This window comes from Erythrolamprus reginae, chromosome 3 (assembly GCF_031021105.1).
Source record: "Erythrolamprus reginae isolate rEryReg1 chromosome 3, rEryReg1.hap1, whole genome shotgun sequence".
In the NCBI taxonomy this organism is placed as follows: Eukaryota; Metazoa; Chordata; class Lepidosauria; order Squamata; family Dipsadidae; genus Erythrolamprus; species Erythrolamprus reginae.
In genome coordinates this window covers 66,379,594-66,405,022 of record NC_091952.1, presented here as the reverse complement: position 1 = coordinate 66,405,022, position 25,429 = coordinate 66,379,594, and the positions used below count along the sequence as shown (strand labels likewise).

Below are 25,429 nucleotides of genomic sequence, written 5' to 3'. Positions count from 1 at the left end.
AAACTACTTCTGAGGCTTTGCGTTTGCATTCGGAAATGAAGGGGTGATGTGCAAGTGGTTTACCATTCTGTGGCTGTCACTATTGTCACCTAATTCAGCATGACCTCCTTTTAATGAAATAATGGTGCCCACAGAAGACATTAAACCAATTTAACAGCAGAGTCTATTATCCGCTTGCAAAATCATTTCATATCTGAACCTGAAAAAAGCTCCAGCCAATCTAGTAATAATTGCTGTCTGGTAATATTAGTTGCCTGTGTTCCAATTATTTGTATTCTAGCTTGGCTACTATGAATATTTCATTTCTTAATTGCATTCATGGATAGATACGACTGGGGGTTGAACCTTTATATATACCCTATATATATATATATATATATATATATATATATATATATATATATATATATATTGTCCTTGGAATATTTATAATCTGCTGTTATTCTTCTTCCAAGCTGTAACATATGTTGACAATATATAATGGATGATTGTCAGCAATGAAAGGAGCCTGGAATAAAAAAACTAAAATGTTTTGCAGTAAAATTGTGGAGTTAAAGTACTTCAGCTCTAAATTCTTCAAAATCTCCAAATTAAAAAACGATAAGTGACTTAGGGAAACTAAATAAATAGGTTGCTTATCTAGGCTGTTTTATTTCCAAATATATGTAAAGAAAAAAGACTTATTTAAAATATAGCTGCCTGCTTATATATCTACTGTCTATTTTCCTTAAAGGGTAGTTGAATACAATGGCAGCTTTTGAACCACAGCATTGGAAATAACATTTTGTCTTTCTTTTGCTATATCAGATAGTATGCTGTGTTCAGCTGTATCTTAAAATGATCTTGTTTGGAACTTTTTAAACAACAGCATGTTTGTGTATGTGCCAGTTTCCCAATAGCATTCAGTTACTTCTTTTTAATCTCCCCAGATCATTGTCATGGCTTGCATGGAATTTGAAATGGGAAAGGTAGGTATTGTGTCAAAAGGTAACATACCACAGCATGGAAAATTTTGGTTCAGTAATGACTATACATTTCTGAGCTGGCTCCTCTCTCAGATCTCATTCCACGTGGCATTTCTTACATTCAGTCCCTGTAATGACTGCAGATGCTAATGCACTGTGGTGTATTTCCACAACTGACACTTTGTGTAGATGAAGCGAACCTTGAGTCTTTTATGATCAAATTCATTGCATGATTCAGCACACAGCACAGGTTTTCTTTTAAGAGAGTAAAAGAGAAAGTGCAATAAAACCTGGCAAGACTACAGCTGTAGGTACAACCTTATTCTGCAATAGGCCAGGGGTGGGTTCTAACTTACCTCATCAACAGTTTACTTCCTCCCACGTAACATGGTCATGCAGTGCCATTTTTTAAAAAGCCAAAAACAAGATAGTGGTACATGTGCAGTGCCAGAAACTCAGCTTCTGCACATGCGCAGAAGAAAGAAAATCAGCAAAAATCCCCCCCCCAAAAAAAGAATCCCAAAAAAAGATGGTGGCGTCCATGGACCTGCACCAACATAACCAGCTTTGTGATGACATCGCCAGCGGTTTGCTATTGGTTCTATAGAGCCAGTGCAAACAGGGAGGAGCTTACCTCTGCAATAGGCTTTCACAAGGTCTTTTTATCTCATGGATAGAGTCTCCTGTTTATCTTCCCAACAGAAAAAATGTGAACGTTACTGGGTTGATGTGGATGAATCACCATTGCAGTTAGGCCCTTTCTTAATTATCTGTGTAAGTATGTTGTTTTCCGTTGGAATTTATACTCTGAACCCTGCTTTGTGGGAATAAATGTCATTTGAGTATGTTTTTGGTTTGCTTCCCTTCAGGAGGCGGAAGAAAAAAGAAAGGACTATGTGATTCGCAAGTTGAAAGTGAAAGTGAATGACAATGTAAGTGCGGAATGCTTCAAGAAATATGCTGACTTACTGGGAGACTATCCTGGGAAAGCATAATGCACCATTTTCTCTGATATATTTCTGTGAATATTTTGTGATTCCTGTACGGCTTGCCCTTTTAAAAGGTGCACCTTAGGGATAAGAAAAACCAATTTGATTCTAACAGAAACTATGCATGTACCTTCAGAAATATGATGGATTTCTTTTTCCTAATGCATAAGAAGGGTTTAAGCAATCCTGTGCAGGTGCACATTAATATTTCTTTTACCCTATCAGTTCAGTTTGTATTCTGCCTCAAGGGCTAGGATACGTTAATTGGGAAACTAATTTGTATTAAACTAATTCCTACAAGTTCCTTGTTTTGGTTGTCTTTTCTAGGATACGAGAACCGTCTACCATTTTCATTATAAAAATTGGCCAGACCATGATGTTCCATCTTCAATCAACTCTATTTTCAAGTTCATAAATGAGATGCATTGCTACCAAGCAAACCGTGATGTACCTATCTGTGTACACTGCAGGTAAAACTGCTTGAAAGTAGAAACCATTTTAGCTTCAAGAGAGCAGAATTGTTCTATAATTCTTGTTGAATAGGAATATACATACATACATGTAACAGTGGTTCTCAACCTTTCTAATGCCACGACCCCTTAATACAGTTCCTCATGTTGTGGTGACCCCCCAACCATAAGTCTAGCGCCAATTCTCCCAACAGAGCTTTAAGCTGATTGGCAGGAATGCCAGAAAGACACCCCCAATGTAAACACCTGATTGGTCAGATTGTAAAAATGTTTGTTTGTTTGTTTGTTTGTTTATTTATTTATTTACTTACTTACTTACTTATTTATTTACTTACTTATTTATTTATTTATTAGATTTGTATGCCGCCTCTCTCCATAGACTCAGGGCGGCTCACAACAATGATAAAAACAATACATGGTAACAAATCTAATAATCAAAATCTAAAGTAACAGTTTTACATTAAAAAGTCTAAAAAACAAACAAAACCCCCAATAGATAAAATATATACACACAGTCATACCATGCACAAAATTACATAGGCAAGGGGGGGGAATGTCTCAGTTCCCCCAAACCTGATGACAGAGGTGCGTTTTAAGGAGTTTACGAAAGGCAAGGAGGGTGGGGGCAGTCCTAATCTCTGGGGGGAGTTGATTCCAGAGTGTTGGGGCCGCCACAGAGAAGGCTCTTCCCCTGGGTCCAGCCAGACGACATTGTTTAATCGACGGGACCCGGAGAAGACCAACTCTGTGGGACCTAACCGGCCACTGGGATTCATGCGGCAGAAGGCGGTCTCGCAGATATCCTGGTCCGGTGCCCTGAAGGGCTTTATAGGTCATAACCAACACTTTGAATTGAATTTATAGGTCATAACCAACACTTTGAATTGTGACAGGAAACTGATCGGCAACCAATGCAGACTGCGGAGTGTAAATATATTCAAGGCACCAGAATAGAAGCTTTAGTTCGTAACACCATGGGAAATTTGTCTTTTCCCATGGTCTTAGACGACCCCTGTGAAATGGTCGTTCGACCCCCAAAGGTGTCCCGACCCCCAGGTTGACACTCACTGATGTAAAAGAAGGAAGAAATGATCTATTAACTATTAGAGTCTATTATGGGTTGTGTGTGTGGGTTCTTTTTTTCTTTTTGGAACGCTGATGTGTCTTTTAAATTAAGCCTTGATTTCCCTGCAAATTGATTAAAAATACTCAATCATGGGAGTAATAGCAACATCATATGTACAAGAGACAAGTTATTACATTTTATACCAATTTAAACTCCATAGGAGTTTATTATGTGCAACTGCATGTTTGCAATGTGACTTCCATGCTTTTTTTTCTTCTGAAGCATCAGACACCATTGTTGCTGGAGTTGATCAGTAAGGGTACAATAATAAATAATTTACTTGAATAACAAATCTAAATGTAAAGTTGTATCTTGATTTGCTCAAGCTGAAATGCCATCTTTTCTATGGATTTTTGCAGGCAAGGGCTCCCGATGCGCTCCTGGTGACTGGCACAGCCAAATATCACATGGGAATGCTCACGCATGCAATATTTTGTTGATTTTCAGTTATTTCTTCGCTTCTGCACATGCACAGAAGTACCAAAAATCAGTAAATCTCACGTGCGCTCGATTTGGTTTCCTGCGCATGCCCAAATGCCTAATCTCATGCATGGGCACCCGCCCATCGATCACACAGAGCTGCGCGTGCAGCTCCATTTTCGCTAACGCTCTATAGAGTGGCCCATATGACCTGAACCCATTACTGGATGTTTGGCAGATTTATGTGATACTTTGCTTTAATGATGCTAAGCTGAATTACATAAAAATAAACAAAGTAAAATTCAGTCATGCTAGAAACCTTACCTTACATAGAAAGATTTTGATGATGGTGGAAATAAAATCTAAGAACTAAATTTCAGTAGAGATGAAATGTGGCTACTTTCAACTAAATAGTAGATCTGAAGATACACTAATGGATTTCAGAGAAGTCTGAATATTAGTTGAATAACCTACACTGAGAATAAATTATTATTATCGTTCATTTAGCAATTTGTTATGTCTTTCAGTGCGGGCTGTGGACGAACAGGAGTGATATGTGCCATTGATTATACATGGACTTTGCTAAGAGACAGTGTGAGTGCATCCATATTGTCTATTCATGGTAGGAACTATGGTATCTAAAGTTATAGTTTAATTTTCACGCTATTGGCTGCTGTTCCAGGATAAATTAATTTCCCCCCCCCAGCGAATTGACATATAGTTGTGACAGGAATGATGACTTATCAGTGAGTCTTTCCATAACATGCAGTGCAAATTATTTAATACAGGGATCTCCAACCTTGGCCACTTTAAGACTTGCAGACTTCAATGCTCAGAATTCCCCTGCCAACATGGCTGGGGAATTCTGAGTGTTGAGGTCCGCAAGTCTTAAAGTGGCCAAGGTTGAATGAAAACCCCTGTTTTAATGAGTATTCAATGGACAGATTGCATAGCTGGGCCTTTCAAATGAACAATGCCTTCTCTGTTGTTTTTTTTCCTCTGAAGATTCTACCAATGAACTTCAGCATTTTTAATATGATTCAGGAAATGCGCACGCAGAGACCTTTGGTGGTACAAACTCAGGTATGTCCAGACAATTTGGTTTCTTTATACAATGCCAAATATTAATAGTGTTTCAGTTAACTGTGTTGTAAAATACTGCACACCGCTTTTCTATTAAAAGCACTCCAAGCACTCCAAGAAATGAAGAAGTTTAGTTGTCCTGTAAAGACGTTGCTGTGTTGTAAGAAAACACTTGTGTGTGACAGTAATGATTTTTTAAATCCTAGGGGCCTCTTGGAGCTACATCGGGTTGATGCTTTCAGAAAAGGGAGAGAAGTTATTTAAATGCTCTTTGATAATGTGCAGGGGTGGGTTCTAGCTTACGTTGCTGCAGATTCACTTCCTCCCATGTTACATGGGGCGCCTTGTGGGTGCACATGTGCAGTGCCGAAAAGATCCAAAATAATAATAATTTAAAAAGCCAAAAACAAGATGGTGACCACATGCAGAGTGCTGGAAACTCAGCTTCTGCATATGCTCAGAAGAAAAAAAATCAATAAAAAATATAAATAAATTTAAAAAGATGGCGGTGCCCATGGACGGCATTGACCGATCCGTTTCAGTGATGTCATCATGACATCAAGAGAAGGTTGCTACCAGTTCAACTGAACCGATCCAAACTGGTCTGAACCTACCCATGATAATCTGCCATGAAGAGTTGTCAATGTTGCTTGAAGAACATATACTTCTTCAAATGCAAATCATTTCTCAGAATGATATGCCACCGTTGCTTGAACTTAAGTCTTCATCCTCCTTCTCTGTTCGTGTTTTACTAGTAAATAAGCCACTGGCCCGGAAATGTAGCAGAGCAGGAACTGCAATTTCCTCTTCTGTCTTGCCAAATCCAAACACAACACCCAATCATACGTGTTTGGTTAAAGGGATTCCCCCAACTTCAGTTTGGGAATTATAATCAGCGCTGCTAAGGTCAGATGCTAGAATTCATAAACGTACCTGAACTTACTTATGTTAGACAGCCAAGACTAGTTATGTAGAAAAATGAATGTGTAGTGGTGACATATTTCCACATGACCCATGGCTGCTATTTTTCAGGGTCAGTATAAGTTGGTCTATGATTCAGTGATTGAACTCTTTAAAAGGCAGATTGAAGCACTCTCCAGTCATTCTGATCCTGTTGTTACAGAGGTAAGCCTTCCTGCTAGCTTTAATTGCAAATAAAGTTAAGATGACTGTTTTTCCAGAACAATACTGCAAAGTCCTTATCTACCGTTCAAGCTCAACATCATAAGCACTCAGGTCTGTATTCTTCCTATTCCTCTTTGCAACTACTTTTGCTCTAAAGTGTGATAACAAGCCATTTAAGCCAAAATGAAATTTCATAACTCTATTCTGAGAACATTGCCATTCTAAAGTGAGCACAAATAAAGCACCAGGTTTTATTTAAGACAAAGAAGTAGTGGTCAAGCATTACACTAAAATAGAAAGTAAATAAGCAGCTGGAATTTTCACCCAAGATTAGAAAAGCTCTCTTCAGTTAAAACTTAATTACTTCAGCTTGGATGTGGATTGACTGATACCTGTTTGTTTGTTTATTTATTTATTTATTTATTTATTCTTTGTCCAATATACAATACATATGAAAGACAATAGACATTAAGTAATATATATAAAGATAGGAAGTAAAAAAGAAGAGAAGTAGATGGGAAGAGAATATATATAAAGGAGAGAATATATATGATACAAGGGATAAAGAAAGACAATTGGACAGGGGACGATAGGCACATCAGTGCACTTATGTACGCCCCTTACTGGCCTCTTAGGAATCTGGAGAGGTCAATCGTGGAGAGTTTAAGGGAGAAGTTTAGGGGATTGGGGGTTGACACTATTGAGTCCGGTAATGAGTTCCATTCTTCGACAACTCGATTGTTAAAGTCATATTTTTTACAGTCCAGTTTGGAGCAATTAATATTAAGTTTGAATCTGTTGTGTGCTCTTGTGTTGTTGCTGTTGAAGCTGAAGTAGTCATTGACCGGAAGGACGTTGCAGCGTATGATCTTGTGGGCAATACTTAAATCGTGTTTTAGGCGCCGTAGTTCTAAGCTTTCAAGGCCCAGGATAGTTAGTCTATTTTCGTAGGGTATTCTGTTTCGAGTAGAGGAGTGGAGGGCTCTTATGGTGAAATATCTTTGGACGTTTTCGAGAGTGTTGATGTCTGAGATGTGGTGTGGGTTCCAGACAGATGAGCTGTATTTGAGAATGGGTCTGGCATAGGTTTTGTAGGCTCTAGTCAGTAGTGTGAGATAGCCTGAGCAGAAGCTGCGTAGGATCAGGTTAACAACTCTGGAAGCCTTTTTGGCGATATTGTTGCAGTGGGCTTTAGCACTTTCTCCCTTGAATTACAGTCCTGCCATTGTCCCATTTTTGGCAGCATGGTTTTCTTAACTCAGAGGTGTCAAACTTGATTTCATTGAGTGCTACATCAGGGTTGGGTTTGACCTTGGGGGTTGGGATGGACGTGGCCAGGGTGGGAATGGCCAGCTTGACATCACTCATGTTGGGGATGCCTGTGGTGGCCTAACTGCTATGCCAACAAAATGGGCTCCCAAGCTTTGTTTCGAGGGGAATGGCATCCTGCAACCTTTTGCCAGAAAAAATGGAGCTCAAGAGGGCCACATGCATCTCTCCAGAAGTTCATTTTCGCAGGCCGGTCCTTTGCTTTTTCCAGGGTGGCCCTGCATGCCAGATTAAGCACCCTGCAGGCCAGATCCGGCCACCAGGCCTTGAGTTTGACACTCCTGTTTTAACTGATAACATTTCCCTTTTAGTTTATTTCCTGGGTTTTTTCATAAAGTAATATATTGTTATTATAGTGGTGAGTAACAGTCTTTAGTTAGCTGTTTGAGTTTTAGACAATGAGTTACAGTAATTAAATCTGTTGGAGAGTTACGTTAGCCTACGATAATCCAAATACATTGGATTGTATGCAAGCGTAGCAAATTATAATTTGTTTTATTGCTCTGGAAGAAAAAAAATGATTGTTCTGTTTTTAGTGATATCTTCATGTAGTGCAGTAGCAGGCATGGTCCTAAGATGACAGTGGATAATGTTTTTTAGCATAAAGGCCATAATTTATCCTTTTATTCTGACATCAATCTTTCAACTTTGATGGAGGGTTTCTGGGACTGAAAATGTCTACATTAGCTAGCAGAAGGAGAAGAAGCAACTCTCATTTGCTTGATAAAGAAATCTTAATAATAATACGTGATAACTGTTTTTGTTTGGGCTGTGACTAAGAAGTGAATCTTGACTCATAACCTCAACTTTTGTGTCTTTTGCAGACTGGAATAAATTGTTCTGTAGCTAATATACCTCAGGATCCAGCTAGGGAAAAGGCTTGTCTAAAACAATCAAACAGGTAAAACTAGATATTATTCTTTAATGCAGCACAAAATTTGGATAGAATTAAAGAATTTGGAGAATTTAGTACTGAAAAGATTTACCTGAAATCCATTTCACTGAATTCATTGGAACTTCTAAACTGTAAATCTCAAGAATTTCCATTGTGGAGCTGATTTCTCTCATAGTTCTCTTCAATTCTGTCTCACTAAACCAGGAAAATGAACATAGTCATCTATGTTTGTACTAGTACATTTGCACTCATAGCTATTTCTTAACTACAGAGTAAATAAACTAATTCTGTCCCAATCATCCACCACTATGTAATATTCCTTAGATAAATGGGTAAACAGCTTGCATATCAATAGCTATTAGCTGTGGTTACTAGATGAGATCTTGAGAATATTGGTCTAGTTCCAAACTGCCACTGTTTTCAGTCCCCAGTTCCTCAAAAGGAGGTTAGTATATGCTGAAAACCACATTCTTGTGGCTTAATTAGGGGAAGAGAAAGTAGGCAAGAGTCAGTATGAAGGAGGAGTTCCTACCAGTTAAATAATAGATCCCACATAACTTTTTCAGAACTAGGGCTTCAGATGGGAAGTCCAATTTCATTGAGATTCAGGTACAGCTCAGCTGCAGTAAATCCACTTGGTATCCATTGGAATCATGAGATTAGACATAACAACAACTAATTCTGAAAATGAAAGGTGGAAATACTCCAGGACTTGCTGGATGGACTTGTTTAAGCTAATAAGATAAGCAAGATTCTAAATTAGTTGGATTTTGTTCTGGGTTTTCTTATAGGGACACATCACTTGGGGGCACTTACACTTAATGTTATATGAATGTAATTCAATTTAATGAAAATGAAATATAGTTAATATGATTGCTCACAATGTATTTAATTTCCTTTTTTCATATTAAAGACTAAAGGTATTTAGTATAGGTATTTAATATAGGTATACCTAGTATTTAGGTATAAAGGCTGCATTTAACAGCCTTAAATTAGAAAGAATTAAGTATTCTACTGGGAAAATGCTAGAAGTATATTGAAGTGGCCACAACATTGACAGATGTCAGAATATGTACCATAAAACTTTTCCTGCACCGTGCCCATTTTAGAAAATCTTGAATTACCACTTAGAATAACAGAGTTGAAAGAGACCTTGGAGGTTGTCTAGTCCAACCCCCTGCTTAGGCAGTAAACCCTTTCAGACAAATGGTTATCCAATCTCTTCTTAAAAATTTCCAGTTTTGGAGCATTTACAACTTCTGGAGGCAAGTTGTTCCACTGGTTAATTGTTTTAACTGTCAGGAAATTTCTCCTTAGTTCTATGTTGCTTCTCTCAATTTAATAATATGTCTTGCAGTTCTGTACATGAGTGTCGGGAGAAATCTTGGTGTCTTGATTGTGCATCACAAAGCTTAAATATCCTCGACCGAAATGGAGATGGTGATTCTTTGGTCAGGCCAGCACTTTCTGTGGGAGCATTGAACCCTACTGCTGGCAGAAACACGGGATGGGATTCTTGGATGGCAAAACAGCCGCTCCACAAATATCACAGCTTGGACTTCAGTCATTGTTTTTCAACCGATCCGCTTCTCACTGTGAAAATGAAGGATACATCTGGGAAGGGCTTAAATACCAAGGTGCACCTCATCCAGACCGAATCGACTCCTTTCCAATCGGTTTCACAGAAAACACTGCAGCCATTGACAAAAATGGATTCAGAATCTGGCCAGTGTGGAGGCTTTCAAACTGATTCAAACCTCTCAGACAAGCTGACAAACAATGCCCCAGACTACAAACTCAAGAATTTGTGCCACCAGCAATGCATATGGTCATCAGAAGACCCCTACTTTTCCTCTCTCTCATCAGAAGAACCATGCTCCCCAGCACTTCCTGCGTCTGCTCTCAGTCCCCTTAGAACAGTTCCTTCATCTTCTGCTGTGGCCTTTACAGACCAGCCGTTGGAGAGCTCAGAGGCCAGCTACCCATTGTTCAACCCTCCAACCCAGGATACTCGTCCTTTGGATGCAGTCTGTCATAGTAAGTTTATACAAGTTTGCAGTGTTATTTCCACTCTGCCATTTATATGCTGCTCAATTTCAAGAAGCTCTGATAAATTTAAAAAATTAAATTAAATTATCAAAGAATAAGAGTAATTGAGCAATCATATTTCCTAACAATATATGTATCAAAGAAATAGTCTTAGCAGCGGTAATTGTTTGCTACAGGAAAAGGACTCATCATTCATGCTGACAGGTTTGGTACTAACCTGACTTCAGGTGAAGCACTGTTCCAAAGGGGGGACAGATACAGAATAGACATATCCCCGTGGTTCTCAGGGATTTCAGACGATGCTGAGAGTTGATAATCTTCCTACTGGGTCTTACTGATAGTCTGGGAGAAAATGGTTCCATATTTATCCAGGATCCAAGCCATATAAGGCTTCAAAGTTGGCAATCTGCATCTTGAATTACACCCAGTTGCAACTCGCAACTGATGAAATTCTTTCAGTTGTAATGTTACTTGGGCAAGTTGGGCGGTGCCCTTAACTAGTGCCGTTGTATTCCACATCAGCTGGAGCTTCTGGGTTTCTTCAAAGGCAGCAGATAATATGGGAGTTTTGCAAAAAGTCTTCTTCAATCAGGAGTCTTTTTCTCAACAGAATTCACAGCTTCTAGATGTTGAGATAGCACTTCTGTTTGACTGATTGAGACAGCCACCAGTGTATCATCCATAAATGATGATACACCAATGTATCATCAATTCTACTTCAGCAATATCTGGACTGTACATTATGAAATTTTAGTGACTGAGTTCCCCAATTACAAGCCAAGCCAAAAGCTCTCCAATTTTGTGAGAAGCAGCTTTTTTCAACCATAACTGATCCCAAATCTTAGGCAGCTAAGATGTGTTTTCTACTGAGCAATGGTCTCTTTCTTTCGTAGTGTTATTAGAAATCATGAAGATCCTGCTGATGCAGCCCACCAAACTTAAGAGTGACAAGTACATTAACTGAATTAATCCTTAACCCCAATTGAGTGGCAAGCATGTGATACCTATACCAGAAGATGAGCTTTTCTTCCAGCGGCTTCATGTAGATGTTATTATTATTCAGAGAAAGTGTAGCCCTTAGAAATGGTCCCTTAGGATACATGAGTGATTATATCCAAACATTTAACAAATAAGGCAAGGAAATGTTATCAACTGAAATATGGTGTACAGATTGGTTCTATAAAATGAGATGGTTTTGATATTGTATAATTGACAAACCTGTTATTTCCTAATGTATATTTTATGTTTGAATCCTGAATGTGATGCAGAAAATGCTTAGGTTCCAGGGTTTACATGATAGTAAAGAGATATTACAGCAATAACAATAGCACTTAGACTTATATACCATCCTCCACTCAAAACAGAATACCCTACGAAAGCAGACTATCAATCCTAGGTCTAGAAAGCTTAGAACTACGTCGCCTAAAACACGATCTAAGTATTTCCCACAAGATCATATGCTGCAACGTTCTACCTGTCAATGACTATTTCAGTTTCAATCGCAACAACACAAGAGCCCGCAACAGATTCAAACTTAATATTAACCGCTCCAAACTTGACTGTAAAAAATATGACTTCAGCAACCAAGTTGTCGAAGCGTGGAACTCATTACCTGACTCAGTAGTGTCAACCCCTAACCCCCAACATTTCTCCCTTAGACTATCCACGATTGACCTCTCCAGGTTCCTTAGAGGTCAGTAAGGAGCGTGCATAAGTGCACCAGTGTGCCTTCCGTCCCCTGTCCAATTGTCTCTCCTTATCTCATTTATCTTTTCTTCCTTTCAAATATGTTCACCTATACTTTTATATCTTTTCTTCTATTCTTTTCTTTACTTATATCATTGCATATCTTTCTCTTCAATGTGTATTATGTATTGGACAAAATAAATAAATAAAATAAATAAAAATTTCACAGTGCTTTACAATCCTCTCTAAGTGGTTTACAGTGTCAGCATATTTCCCTCAAGAATCTGGGCCCTAATTTTAATGACCCCAGAAGAATAGGTGGCTGAGTCAACTTGAAGCTGTTGAGACTCGAACTGCCAAACTACTGGCTGCCAGCAGTCAGCAGAAGTAGCCTGCAGTGGTTAGAATGTAGTTAGACGATACAATATTCAAACCGCTCTTTTAAAATTGATTTTTGATGAGCATAACTATTAGGAATCTAAGTGGAAAACTAATAGCTTTTCTTCAGGGAAAATTCACACTGCTTTGAGTCTTTTTCGTCAATGTATATATTGGCAATTTGTTAAAATGCCATTTGTAATAAGGCTGAGCATAATGAGCAAAATCATACATAAGTACATATTTTATTATTGCCTTAGACCAAATTCATACATATGTAAAATATAACCATAAAAGAGATTGCATATGATGGAACTTGGGTACATACATCAATCCAATCCCACCATAATATTATCAGTTCCAGATGCCAAAGTATTGTATTGTATTGTGCAACTGCTTATGTCAATTTTTGGGTTCCATTAACAACAACAACAAAACCGATAATAGATATAAAATTCATCTGGTTGGCCGGATACATTTGCTGCTAGAAACTTGTAATAGCTTAGCCAAGGATGGGTTCTAACATACCTCACTGTCAGTTCACTTCCTTCCATGCCCTGCGTGCATGCACAGTCAGTGTCGAAAAATAATAATAAAAAATCCCCCTCAAAGTGGTGATGCATGCGCACTGCTGGAAACTTGGCTTCTGCTCATGCACAGAAGGAAAAAATTCTGGACAAAAATCTCCCCCCCCCCCCAAAAAAATAAAAAAATAAAAAATGCATTTAAAAAAAGATGGCCGTACCCATGTACCATCACTGCCAGAACCATGACATCATCATTCTGTGACATCATCATGATATCACCAGCAGTTTGCTACCTGGTCCAAACTGAGGGGAACTCACCTCTGGCCTTAGCTGAATATCAGACTAAAACCTGCAATGTAACGGTACATGTTCTGTCAGTTTGATCTCCTCCCCCACCCCCAATTTGCACAGGGAAAGTTCTGGTCGATATCAGTAAATGAATTGATTTTATTTGTACAACTATTATGCCAAAGCCAATTACTAAATTAGAGAATAATTAAAGGAACAAGGGAAATGGTAAAATAAAAAAAGAGCAAGTACTCTGTTTTTTAAAAGGACAATAACAAGCACAGAACATACTTTCTCATGGCCTAAGTTACAGAAGCCAATACAGACAAATTTCTGCTGACATTTGGCTGCAGACCAGGGAAAACTGGCCGAAGTCTTTACCATTTTTTCCTTTCAGTGATGACAACAGGAAATTGAGATGTAACCAAGAGGCTATTGAGGCTTGTTCTGAGAGAGAGGGAGGGAGGGAGGGAGAGAGCATAATCCCTTCCAGTGTTCTGCAGAAATAAAACAGTGAAGCAAAGAATTAAAATCCTTCATCACAATTTGTGCCATATGGCAAAAACAAGTAATGATATACACACAGAAGCAAGACATGATCCTATAATCCTTATGTCTGAAAAAAAAAGTCCTGAGGTGGAAAGAACTGGAATAATTTTTTCAGCAGATGTCTATTCGGAACACAGTATAGGTAGCTCTTCCATCTGAATTTTTAATACCCAGCACTTAGCGAGCTGAGATAAATTATTCCATGAGAACTGGCTAAAAATAATCAGTAATGAAAAATGAAAAATCATATTCAGTCCCTTGATTAATAGTTAAGAAGCATGCATATGCAGGGCAATTAAAGTCTGCAAATGTTTCTGTTTAAAACGATTAGCTCTAGTGCCATCTAGTGGTCAAAAAGATATATTAAAATGCACAAAAAAATAAAGTGAACACTCAAAGAACACATCCTAGAACTGAATGAATGTATTCTCATTGAATACTTAGTTCTGTACAAAGCTGAATGTGCTGATAACATGTAAAATTGATTGTCAATCAGTGTTGCTTCCTAAGTGGACAGTTTGATTTCACAGAAATTTGATTTACTTGGATTTATATTGTGTTGTTTAAGTGTTTTTGAGCAGTATGTTTTGGCAGCAGTGTATATAATGTCTAACATTTTCATATTAGAAATTCAGATGTTTGAAAAGGTGAACAGAATCCACTAAGTGTTTGGCATTGTAGGGACATAAAGATTGCTGTTCAAAGTAGAAGCAGATATAGACTCCTAGCTCGTAGCTTGAGGATACTTCTTAAATATAGATTTACCTATTGATAATCAGATGATAATGATATTAACTGAATGTGCCTCAGAAATAGCAGCAATAAAAAGCAGTATAAAATGGGAGGAAGCAAGGGAGGAGTTGTAGCCCAAGAAGAGATACATGGTAAAAATAGTAAAAATCAATACAAACCAAATCCAATACTTTCTTAATCTGTAGTTAATTCAAAGAGTTCTCAGAATTTTTCTAGCGTTGGGTTTTAGTTAGACCCTTCTGAGTTATTTATTTTAAGAACTTCCCTTTAGCTGCTTCTCAAGCTTTTCAGTAGGTTTGTCTCCTTTTCAATGTTTGTCTCCTTTAAGCTAAAAGCAAAGTTCCAAATTCTTCTCCAGCAAAGTGACTCAGTAGTTTTCATCTTCAGCCTTTCTTTTCTACTTCCAGCTCTTCTTTGAAGTTACCTTTTCTTTCCAGATGACTTCCAATCTTCCAAATCAATCCACCCGTCCATTCGTGGCCGGCATGGGTTGGATGGCTTTTACAAGCTGTTTTCTGTTGCCATTGGTCATGGGCTCTAAGCTGGCTTTTGGGGAGGGGGGGATTGATGACCCCTTCCAGCTTGCCAGCAGTCTCCCACTTCTTCACCACCCTACAGGTTGTTTCCGACTTGGTTCTGATAGAACCAGGTCTCCAAGTGACAAGGATATTGGGCTTCCCCTGCAAAGCGAGGTGAACTCCATGTTGCTACGGTGCTTGGCCACTCCCCTTTAGTTTTTTTTTTTAAATGCCATGTAGTGCAGGGCTCTCCAACCTTGGCAACCTCAGCAAATCTGGCTGAGGAATTATGGAAGTTGAAGTCCATAAGTCTTAAAATTGCCAAGGTTGGAGAGCCTTGATCTAGTGATCATTTGTATACTTTTGGCCAGATCTGGCAGAACTTACTAAAAAGGAAGCTCTCTAATCTTCAAGGTTGTTGTTGTTTTTTAAAACTGCAGGTTCTCCCCAGCATGATGAAGATATCCCTCCTCCCCTGCCCGAGAGAACCCCTGAATCTTTTATTGTACTTGGAGAAGAAAATGAGCTCCAGCAATTGGGTAAATATATTGGAGGCCCTTGGTGCAAGATACAGCTATGGTCTATTGCTTGGAAACTTCTGCTGTCTATGATGTTATTTTAAAAATTGGTCAGTTTTAATTCCTGGTTTTTATCATTTACAGATAAACCTTTGTTAGCAGTTTCAGATCATCAGCTACCATCTAAAAACGGCAAATCAAAACTCTCTGCAGAATGGAGCAGCGTATCTCAGCTGAGATTTTCTGATGATTCAGTGAGACTAAGACCCAATAAGGTAACTGTTTTAAACACTGAACTGAGGTGGCACAGTCGTCAGAGTGCAGGTTACTTCTGCTGCTGCCTGCAATTTGGCAGTTCAAATCTCACCAGGCTCAAGGTTGACTCAATCTTCCATCCTTCCAAGGTGGATAAAATGAGGACCTGGATTGTATGCTGACTCTGTAAACCACTTAGAAAAGGCTGCTATTGCTATATTCTGCAGCATTGTTCTACCAAACACCAAAGAGGTAGAATAAAAGCTACCTCTTTGACAAACCAGGCTGCTATAGATATTGCATCTGCATTCCAGGGGTTGAGACAAAGAGCAGGTTATACAGTGTTCCCTCAATTTTCGCGGGTTCGAACTTCGCGAATAGCCTATACCACGGTTTTTCAAAAAATATTAATTAAAAAAATACTTCGCGGTTTTTTTCCTATACCACGGTTTTTCCCACCCGATGACATCATATGTCATCACCAAACTAATAATTTTTGCAAATAAATAACAAAAAAAATTATTATTGTTAATAAATAATTATGTTTATAAATATCAGGATCACTAAGTGTCTTATTCAATGATGAGTACCAGTAATAATGGTGAGTAAATGGTTGTTAAGGGAATGGGAAATGGTAATTTAGGGGTTTAAAGTGTTAAGGGATGGCTTGTGATACCGTCCATAGCCAAAAATGGTGTATTTACTTCCGCCTCTGTACTTCATGGAAATTCGACTTTCGCGGGCGGTCTCGGAACACATCCCCCGCGGAAATCGAGGGAACACTATATTCCCATTGACTGAAGCATGGGATACTAGGAATCTAGACCTGATGAGAAATTTCTAGAAATTATTCCAGCAGTTGTTCTTTCATATTCTTCTTTCCAAAACAGTCCAAGACATGGATTTGTGGAATTGGAAATTGAGAAGAAATTTGAAGGGGTGATTTTTTTTTAGTGTTATCAGATTGAATTGCAGTGAATATGATTGCTTGAAATGTTTCTACCCTTATCTGCCCTTCACTTGCTCATTTGTGAAGTGCTACATTGGGAAACACCAAAACACTATAAAAATTAAATTCAGTCCTACCAAGACGGGGTAAGTTTAAGCATTGTCTCTTTTTGTTCATTTCCAGAGTGGAAAGCTACAGAGGCCTAGATCAGGTACCTTTTCTCCTAATTTTTAAATTAATATGCACAATCATTGTTCTTATTTGTTTTATAATGACTGAAAGTAGGTTTTAGTACATCTCAGTTTTACTCAGGCTACTCTTTATACCAACGAGTTACTTTATTATAAACTATATAATGAAGGTTTTTGTTACAGGTTACTACACAACAGTGGTTCTCAATCTGGGGGTTGGGATCCCTTTTTGGGGGTCGAGTGACCGTTTCACAGGAGTCCCCTAAGACCATGGAAAAAGACAAATTTCCCATAGCGTTAGGAACTAAAGCTTCTATTCTGGTGCCTTGGACTATATTTTTACAATCTGACCAATCAGGTGTTTACAATGGGGGTGTCCCTCTGACCTTCCTTCCAATTAGCTTAAAGCTCTGTTGGGAGAATTGGCACTAGACGTATTGCTGGGGGTCACCACAACAGGAGGAACTGTATTAAGGAGTTGTGGGATCGATTACTGCAATGCTCTCTACATGGGGCTACCTCTGAAGAACATTCAAAGACTGCAATTGATCCAAAACACAGCCAAACGAGCTGTCATGGGCTTGCCCAGATATGCCGTCACTCCCTGAGCTGCATTGGTTGCCAGCTAGTTTCTGAACACAATTCAAAGTGTTGGTGTTGACCTTTAAAACCCTACATGGCCTAGGACCTGATTACCTACAGGACCATCTCCTGCCTCATGTATCCCATCAACCAGTTAGGATTCACATGGTCAGCCTTCTCCAGGTCCTGTCAGCCAGACAATGCCGGCTGGCGAACCCTAGGGGAAGGGCCCTCTCTGTAGTTGCCCCTGCCGTCTGAAATCATATACATACTATCAGATACGTACTATTTCCTCTCTTGGCCTTCCGTAAGAGCTTAAAAAAACACCTATGCCAGCAGGTGTGGGGCTGCTGAACTTGGTCACTTTGTGCCAGCCCCTACTATTATCTGACTGTTGGAGATATGACAGAGTTATATGAGATGGGTTGTCTGTGAGCTAAGGTGTTTTTTATAGTGACGTTTTAGAGCATTGTTTTATTTACTTTCAATTTCTTCCATTGTTCTGTATCAATGTTGTAAGCTGCCCTGAGTCTCAGGAGAAAGGCGGCCTGGAAATCAATCAATCAATCAATCAATCAAACAAACTGTTCTGTTGGGGTGTTTCAACCGCCCATAATTACAGGGTAATTAGTCCAGGAAGACACACACCACACGATAAAAGGAAAACCCAACAGTTTTTATAAACAGAAAAACAGAAACAGCTCCTTTTTTAAATATCAAAGGGATTTTCTGGTACAGACAAGGCACAGGTTAAATGCAATCCAATTGCTCACCCAATAACAGGAAAATTAAGTCCAATTCTAAAGTCCAGAGAGTCCACACACAATCTTGAACAGCACAAAAGCCACGATCTTGACGAAACAATGAATCAGATAAACTGCCATGAGGCTAAAACACCAGGTTGCACTTTTATCTGTTGCACTAATTACAGCAGCCCCACCCAACCACAGGTGGTCTCATTTTCTCTTGTAATAATCCTTCAGTTGTTGTCTCCTATGCATCACTCTGCGCAGGCGTGGATGTGTCATTAATTCTTGTTCAGAATCTAAGGATGATACAGATGATTGATCTCCTCCTGGGCTGTCTGCCAAACTCCCCTCTTTCCTGTCACTCACGCTTCCTTGGTCAGAGGAGGCTTCGTCGGCAGATTCCACGGGGAGCAAAACAGGCCTGCGGCATGTGGATGTTTCCCCCACATCCACCTGCACATTCCTTGGGGCAGGAGCTGGGCCAGAGCTAACCACAACACAAATAAACAAACAAATTAGAAAGATTGAGAACCACTGCCATACAATATGCTAATCAGCTACATACATGGTTGGTTTCTGGTATAAAACAATATCTCAGGGCATGTTTCATTGCATTAAAAATGCTCTGACTCTTCAGAATGCGTGAGTCCAGCCATGACATGTGTAGGAACTTTAAATAGATAACTGGGATCTTGTTAAACAATTGTGATTAATGCTGTTGATAGAGCCACAAATGAACCACTGTCGAGCCTTACGACTGCTAAGTGTGAACTAATAATAATAATACATTATTTTTGTATCATCAAAGATTTCCACTGGAACCGACCTTCTTCACCCCCTACTCCCCCACTTCCAGAGAGAACTCCTGAATCATTTCTTCTGGCAGATGATGACTGTAAGTTCCAGATTTTGTCATCTTGTAATAGTTTTAGATACCTAGGGCTTTTCAGAAGAAGAGAGAAATTAAAGTAATTTTGAAAAGATCCAGTTGATAGAAAGAGGTCAGTTGGTAGAAAGAATTCACAACTGCAGATGGTAATGCCAACTGAGTACCTGCTTATAAAAATAATACCCATTTCTATTTTTGGCATTGTGTTCTTCCAATATTATTAAAGTACTAAATAAACAGAAGCTTTCAGGGTTCTTCAGATATGTTGGACTGTAGCATCTTGTTTGCTTAATGAAAAGTTAGTTGACCTCTATTTTACTTCATTCTTATGCAAGACATATGCTGAATCCTGCAGATTTCAGCAGTAAAATCTTAGTTGGTTTTAAATATTGGAACTGATTTATATACAAACTGGGTTTTTCATTCCAGTGATACCACCCACATGTATGATCGTGCACAGAAATCTCAATGTGATTCTAGCAGTATAGAAAATCAATTCAGAGCTATTTTTATACTTGTGGCAAAGCTGCTGCTGTGGTACATATTAGATTAGTTTGGCAGTTTTACATTCATCTCTTAGGATGCTTTTCATCCTAGCCTTCTTTTAAAAAATACATCTATTAATGCCTCTGCTGAGAGATGGATTTACGATTTTTTTAATTTTCACAAACAAATTGGTTGTATTCCTGTAAGTTTAAGTCCTACAGGATTTTTTTTCAATAAAATTGGTTTACTATTTTTTCACAAATACTATTTTAATATATAAAGAGTTTTTTTTCCAGTATGGTTTTTTTTTTACACATTCTTTTTATAGCTAGTCCATCTGTTACAAGCAATGCAGTGAACCTTGGAGACCTTCAGATTAAATCGGGAAAGGAGGCAACAAAAGAGGCAGGCAACTTCAGAAGGAGCAAGGTAAGGGAAGTGGGGCTGGTGAAATGCATCATTAATTTAAAAACAGAAAAGCAGGTTTGTTTTTCTCCCATACTTTATACATAATGTAAATCACAGAAATTTCAGTTGTGCAGAAGACCAGATGTTTTTACACAATACAACATTTCTTTTGGTTTCATTTATCCGAGGATTTAAGCAAGTGATTTTTCTGACGGGAAAAGCATAATCTTTTTGCCCCAGCTAGGATTTATTTTATGACCGTGTTTATTGGATTGGATGTGATTACAACATAAGTCCTGAAAGCATTTACTGTGTAGGCTAACAAATGCAATATCACTTGTGGTGATTGATAGTCCCCATTAATATCCTCATGTGGTTCTATGTCCTGTCTCTGAGATGACAATCTTTCACAGGTGAGATGCATTGTGTTTATTTTTATATCATTAATAAATATTTAGCCATTGCTTCATCTTCTTTTATATATATTTTTATGCATGCATGAGTGTCCAAAATAAAGAAACCAACATCTTCTGTTTCTTGTCAATCTTTCTTTTAAAAGGGACAACCCTGTGTAGAGCATAGCATAGTAATCTTATCCAGAAGGCTCTACTCTCAAGAAATTTGGAATATTGATCATTCATAGCACTGGGCATACTCATTAAGTGTTGTACCTCATGATTCCTGACTAGTGTTGGGCGAACCGAACTTGCAAAGTTCGGCATGCCGAACCCGAATCCGAACTTTTTTAAAAGTTTGGGTTTGGAGTTCGGCGTTTGCTCGAACACTGCAAAGCACCGCCGCCCAGTGAGTGGGGAATCCCATCGTGGGATTCCCCAACTCCTTTTGCTTACGGTGCTGCAAGGAAAAGGAGGTGGGGAATCCCACGATGGGATTCCAGGGGCGGGCTTTGATGTCACAGAGACTCCTTCCTGGCTGGCTGAAACGGGGAGGAAGGAGTTTCCGTGACGTCAAAGCCACACACCCGGAATCCCATCGTGGGATTCCCCACCTCCTTTTGCTTGCAGCACCGCTGCGGCATCCTTTTCCGTAAAAATAAAAGGAAGAAAAAGGAGGTGGGGAATTCCCCACCTCCGGGTTTATTTTTACAGAAAAGGACGCCGCAGCGGCGCTGCTGCTGTTCGGGTTCGGGTTCAGGTTCGGCAAACTCACCCGAACTTCACAGCAAAGTTCAGGTGAGTTCGCCAAACCCAAACTTCGTTGGGTTCACCCAACACTATTCCTGACAAATGTATCTTTTCTTTTATGTACACTGAGACAATGTACATATGTACATAGTCTCAGTGTACAGCAATGACAAATTCCTTGTGTGTCCAATTACACTTGGCCAATAAAGAATTCTATTCTATTCTAAGAAAGAAAGAAAAGTATATTGTATTTCATAATCACTTCTCTTTCCACATTTACAGTTAGAACTCTGCTTCCAAGTATGAATGATCTTTAGTATTTAGTACTTTCTTAATACCAATAGAGGACTTTTTCCTTTTTTCTTTACAGAGTTTGAAAATTTTACGAAATGTGAAAAACAGTAAGTATCTTGAAGAAAGAAGCAATTAGAAATATAGTTATCCTTACAAGCAAAGAGGATAGCAAATACTTTACTGGATTAATAAAAACAAACTATAAAATTCCATTGTCTTTCAATGAGAAAAAAGATACCAAAGAATTTCAGAAACAGTGATTAATTAATGCATTAGATGAAAGGCTTCAAATGTAAACTATTAACGTGTAATGCTCTGTTTTCCATTCTATTTTAAATATATAGAAAATAGCTAGCAATTATACTGAAATTTAACTGAAAAACACAGTAAAAATTCCCCATCCAGCCCTTAAAAACTCAACATTTACAGTATGAATTGAGGCCATTATGGTAAATGCATACACATTCTGATAGGTTCTTTAGACCTATTTGAACTCAATCTGTATAGTCTGGAGGACAGAAGGAAAAAGGGGGACATGATCGAAACATTTAAATATGTCAAAGGGTTAAATAAGGTTCAGGAGGGAAGTGTTTTTAATAGGAAAGTGAACACAAGAACAAGGGGACAGAATCTGAAGTTAGTTGGGGGAAAGATCAAAAGCAACATGAGAAAATATTATTTTACTGAAAGAGTAGTAGATCCTTGGAACAAACTTCCAGCAGACGTGGTTGGTAAATCCACAGTAACTGAATTTAAACATGCCTGGGATAAACATAGATCCATCCTAAGATAAAATACAAAAAATAGTATAAGGGCAGACTAGATGGATCATGAGGTCTTTTTCTGCCATCAGTCTTCTATGTTTCTATGTTTCTATTTGAGAAAGGACCTTTGGCATTAATTCATACATTTAAGAGTGCTGATTCTGAAGCTTTGCTCTATGCATTTGATGATGCTGGCTTCTTTGTACTTTTCCCTAGAGACTAACCCACAATTATTTTTTAAGGTGGTCGTTATGATCTTGCTACCATGGATTAATACTGTTTCTCTTCTTGGAGACACTACTGATTGTTTCCTACTGCAATGGCCCAGGACAAAGAGAATGGATGAAATGAAGTGAAAGAGGAATAATACCAAAATCATTAGATTGCTAAAGAGAGAAAAGTCTGTTAGAAGCTTCTGGGATCAGTAGGCAATTGTTTCAGATAAAATATCAAACAGCAGTTAAGAGTTGACAAGATGTACTTGAAAACCAATCAAATGCTGTCTTGTCAGCCAAAAAGGAAGAAGTATAAAACAAATTGGCTTTAACATTGTTTAAATGACAAAGATTTCCTGGATTCTAAAATTGTTCTATTATCTTTAGTTGTGAACAAATTTGGGGCTGGATATGGCTAAGTAGATACTTTAAAAGGATGTAAAAATGAGACATTACATATCAATAATAAGTTATTAACAAAATCCTCAAATACCGTTCCAATCAGTGGCAACTGAAATGTTCTACGACACCTTTTCCCAATCCAGTGATCTCTAACACACCCAACCAGAGCCAGATTTAACAAAACATCTTATAGGTTGATATTTTGGGTTCATTGGAAGAAATTCTACAGCAAGTAATTCTGAAGTATTTATTAGAGGTTCATCCAATTACATGGGGGAACTTTTTCTATGGATCTTCAAAAGATGCATCTGGAAATTATGTTACCCTGCTTGTGGTAAAAGCCACATGACTAGGACCACTTTTTTCTGTCATGTAGACTTTTTCGTAATTACACAGGCATGTCATTATGAAAAAAACAATTCTTAATGGACAGAACATCAAAAGAGTACTAGTACCAGTATTAGAATTTTGTCTTACAATATTGCATTCCCAATGAGTGGTAAGATTAATGGATATTCTTTTATCTTTCTTATTCCAATTTAATAAGACTTCACTAACATCAGGAGTCAAATTACAGTGCATGAAATCGGTCTTTATCAGACTAAGTATAACTTACTAAAAACATTTTTGAATTTTTAGGTATTTGTAATCCATCTTCGCTAGTAAGAGCTCCGGAGCATAATCAGTCAAATCATCACAGCTCTATTCTGAGTTTTGGTATGCATTTTTAAAAATAAATATGTTTCAATGTTCAATTTACTATGAAGGTAATCCACAGAATAATATTAAAGTCCAAAATTAAAACACTACCTATCCTGATGTTTTCTTGCATTCTATAAATTATTACTACAACTTCCAGTTGATAGTTTGTAATGCTTTCACCAAGATTTCTCTTCCTACCATATATAGGATCATATGTACAATATTTTTTATTTTTATTTTATTTATTTATTTTGTCCAATACACAATAATACACAATGAAGGTAATAGAGGACACCTTCGAGGAAATAGAAATAGAGAAAGAATAGAAGAGAGTGTATAGGATAAAATAATCAGTGAGAGAATAGAAGAAAGATATAGGGATAAAAAGAGAAGCTATATGGGATATAGGAGAGACAATAAATGTAAAAACTTTATTTATTTATTTAATTAATTTGATTTTTATGCCGCCCTTCTCCTTAAACTCAGAGCAAAGCAAAAATTGCAAAGGGTGGTTAGAATCCCTTTTTACATTTATTGAATATGGTAGGATGTTGGCTTGTTTAGCTCTTTCAAATACTATAAAGTGACTGAAAACACATAGGATTAAATTGCAATGAGAAAATACATGTTCAGAACTAGGGAAAAACGGCACTGACATGTTGACACAAGAAAGGGGGAAAAAATCCTTTATGAAAATACAGTAGTTCAAAATTCTGCTATATTTGCCCAAGAAGATCCAATTTCTAGTCATCCTCCGAGTCCTTGAAGAGGGCCACCATATAAATCCAGTCAGTCAATCAATCAATCAATCAATCAATCAATCAATCATTAGCCAAAGGTGACTTTGAGCCATTTACTTTAACCACAGCATCTAACTCACAGCATTGTTGTGGGGAAAAATAGGTAGTAATTCCTTCCCACTCCTAGTTCAAAGAAAAAATACTCAATTCTCAGCAACTTTACTAGATGATAGATGATATAAAACAATTTAAGAATTTGTTAGCATCAACCCATACCACCATATGTAAATATTGCTACATTTAAGCATTTTAAATTTATTTATCTGTACTAGATGAACATGTTATACATTTATTGCTAATCTTCAATTTTAAAAAAATACTTGCTTTATGATAAACAATACATTTATTACTGTGGTTGTCAATATAATATTTGTTTGGAATAGCTGATCTGCCTTGCTTCTGTCAGTGACATGCTTCAGATTCATATTCACTGAAGATTTATTTATATAAAATATGAAAGTAGTGCTTAACTGTTTAATTTTTTGTCACAGGCTTTGCAAACCGATTTTCCAAACCCAAAGGACCAAGAAATCCACCATCAAATTGGAATATTTAGAAGAATTTCTTATCTTCTATTATTTCTAGTCCTGTAGACTTGCCTTGCTGGTGTTTCTCCTGTTTGTTTTCAATAAACAGCATCATTTTGAACAAATATTTTTATTACGGTATTTAATCTGTATGCTGCATGTTCTTAGTAAAATTAAAATACAATATAATCTCATCTGTCCATCTGATTTGGGTTTCATGTCATGCTGAGGAAATGGGAACAGAGAGCTTTTTTGCTATTTATCTGTTTGTTTGTTTGTTTATTCATTCATTCATTCATTCATTCATTCATTCATTCATTCATTCATTGGATTTGTATGCCGACTTGGGGCGGCTAACAGCAATAATAAGACAGTGTACAATAATAATCCAATACTAAAAACG

The 25,429-nt window shown here is 37.9% G+C and overlaps 1 protein-coding gene across 1 annotated transcript in view; it reads left to right on the top strand.

Moving 5' to 3' along the window:
• The window catches only part of PTPN22 (protein tyrosine phosphatase non-receptor type 22), a 46,817-nt gene extending 21,666 nt beyond the window's left edge, over positions 1–25,151 (top strand). Inside the window, exons 6-22 of the mRNA XM_070748925.1 lie at positions 930–968; positions 1,668–1,739; positions 1,835–1,897; positions 2,282–2,424; positions 4,498–4,564; positions 4,976–5,053; positions 6,086–6,178; positions 8,332–8,408; positions 9,760–10,439; positions 15,591–15,689; positions 15,813–15,943; positions 17,056–17,083; positions 19,203–19,289; positions 20,098–20,198; positions 21,693–21,723; positions 23,637–23,714; positions 24,991–25,151. Of these exons, the coding sequence (XP_070605026.1) occupies positions 930–968; positions 1,668–1,739; positions 1,835–1,897; positions 2,282–2,424; positions 4,498–4,564; positions 4,976–5,053; positions 6,086–6,178; positions 8,332–8,408; positions 9,760–10,439; positions 15,591–15,689; positions 15,813–15,943; positions 17,056–17,083; positions 19,203–19,289; positions 20,098–20,198; positions 21,693–21,723; positions 23,637–23,714; positions 24,991–25,055 (1,932 nt within the window). The 3' untranslated portion in view covers positions 25,056–25,151. The remainder of the gene's footprint in view (positions 1–929; positions 969–1,667; positions 1,740–1,834; positions 1,898–2,281; positions 2,425–4,497; positions 4,565–4,975; positions 5,054–6,085; positions 6,179–8,331; positions 8,409–9,759; positions 10,440–15,590; positions 15,690–15,812; positions 15,944–17,055; positions 17,084–19,202; positions 19,290–20,097; positions 20,199–21,692; positions 21,724–23,636; positions 23,715–24,990) is intronic.
• The last annotated feature ends 278 nt before the right edge of the window (positions 25,152–25,429 follow it).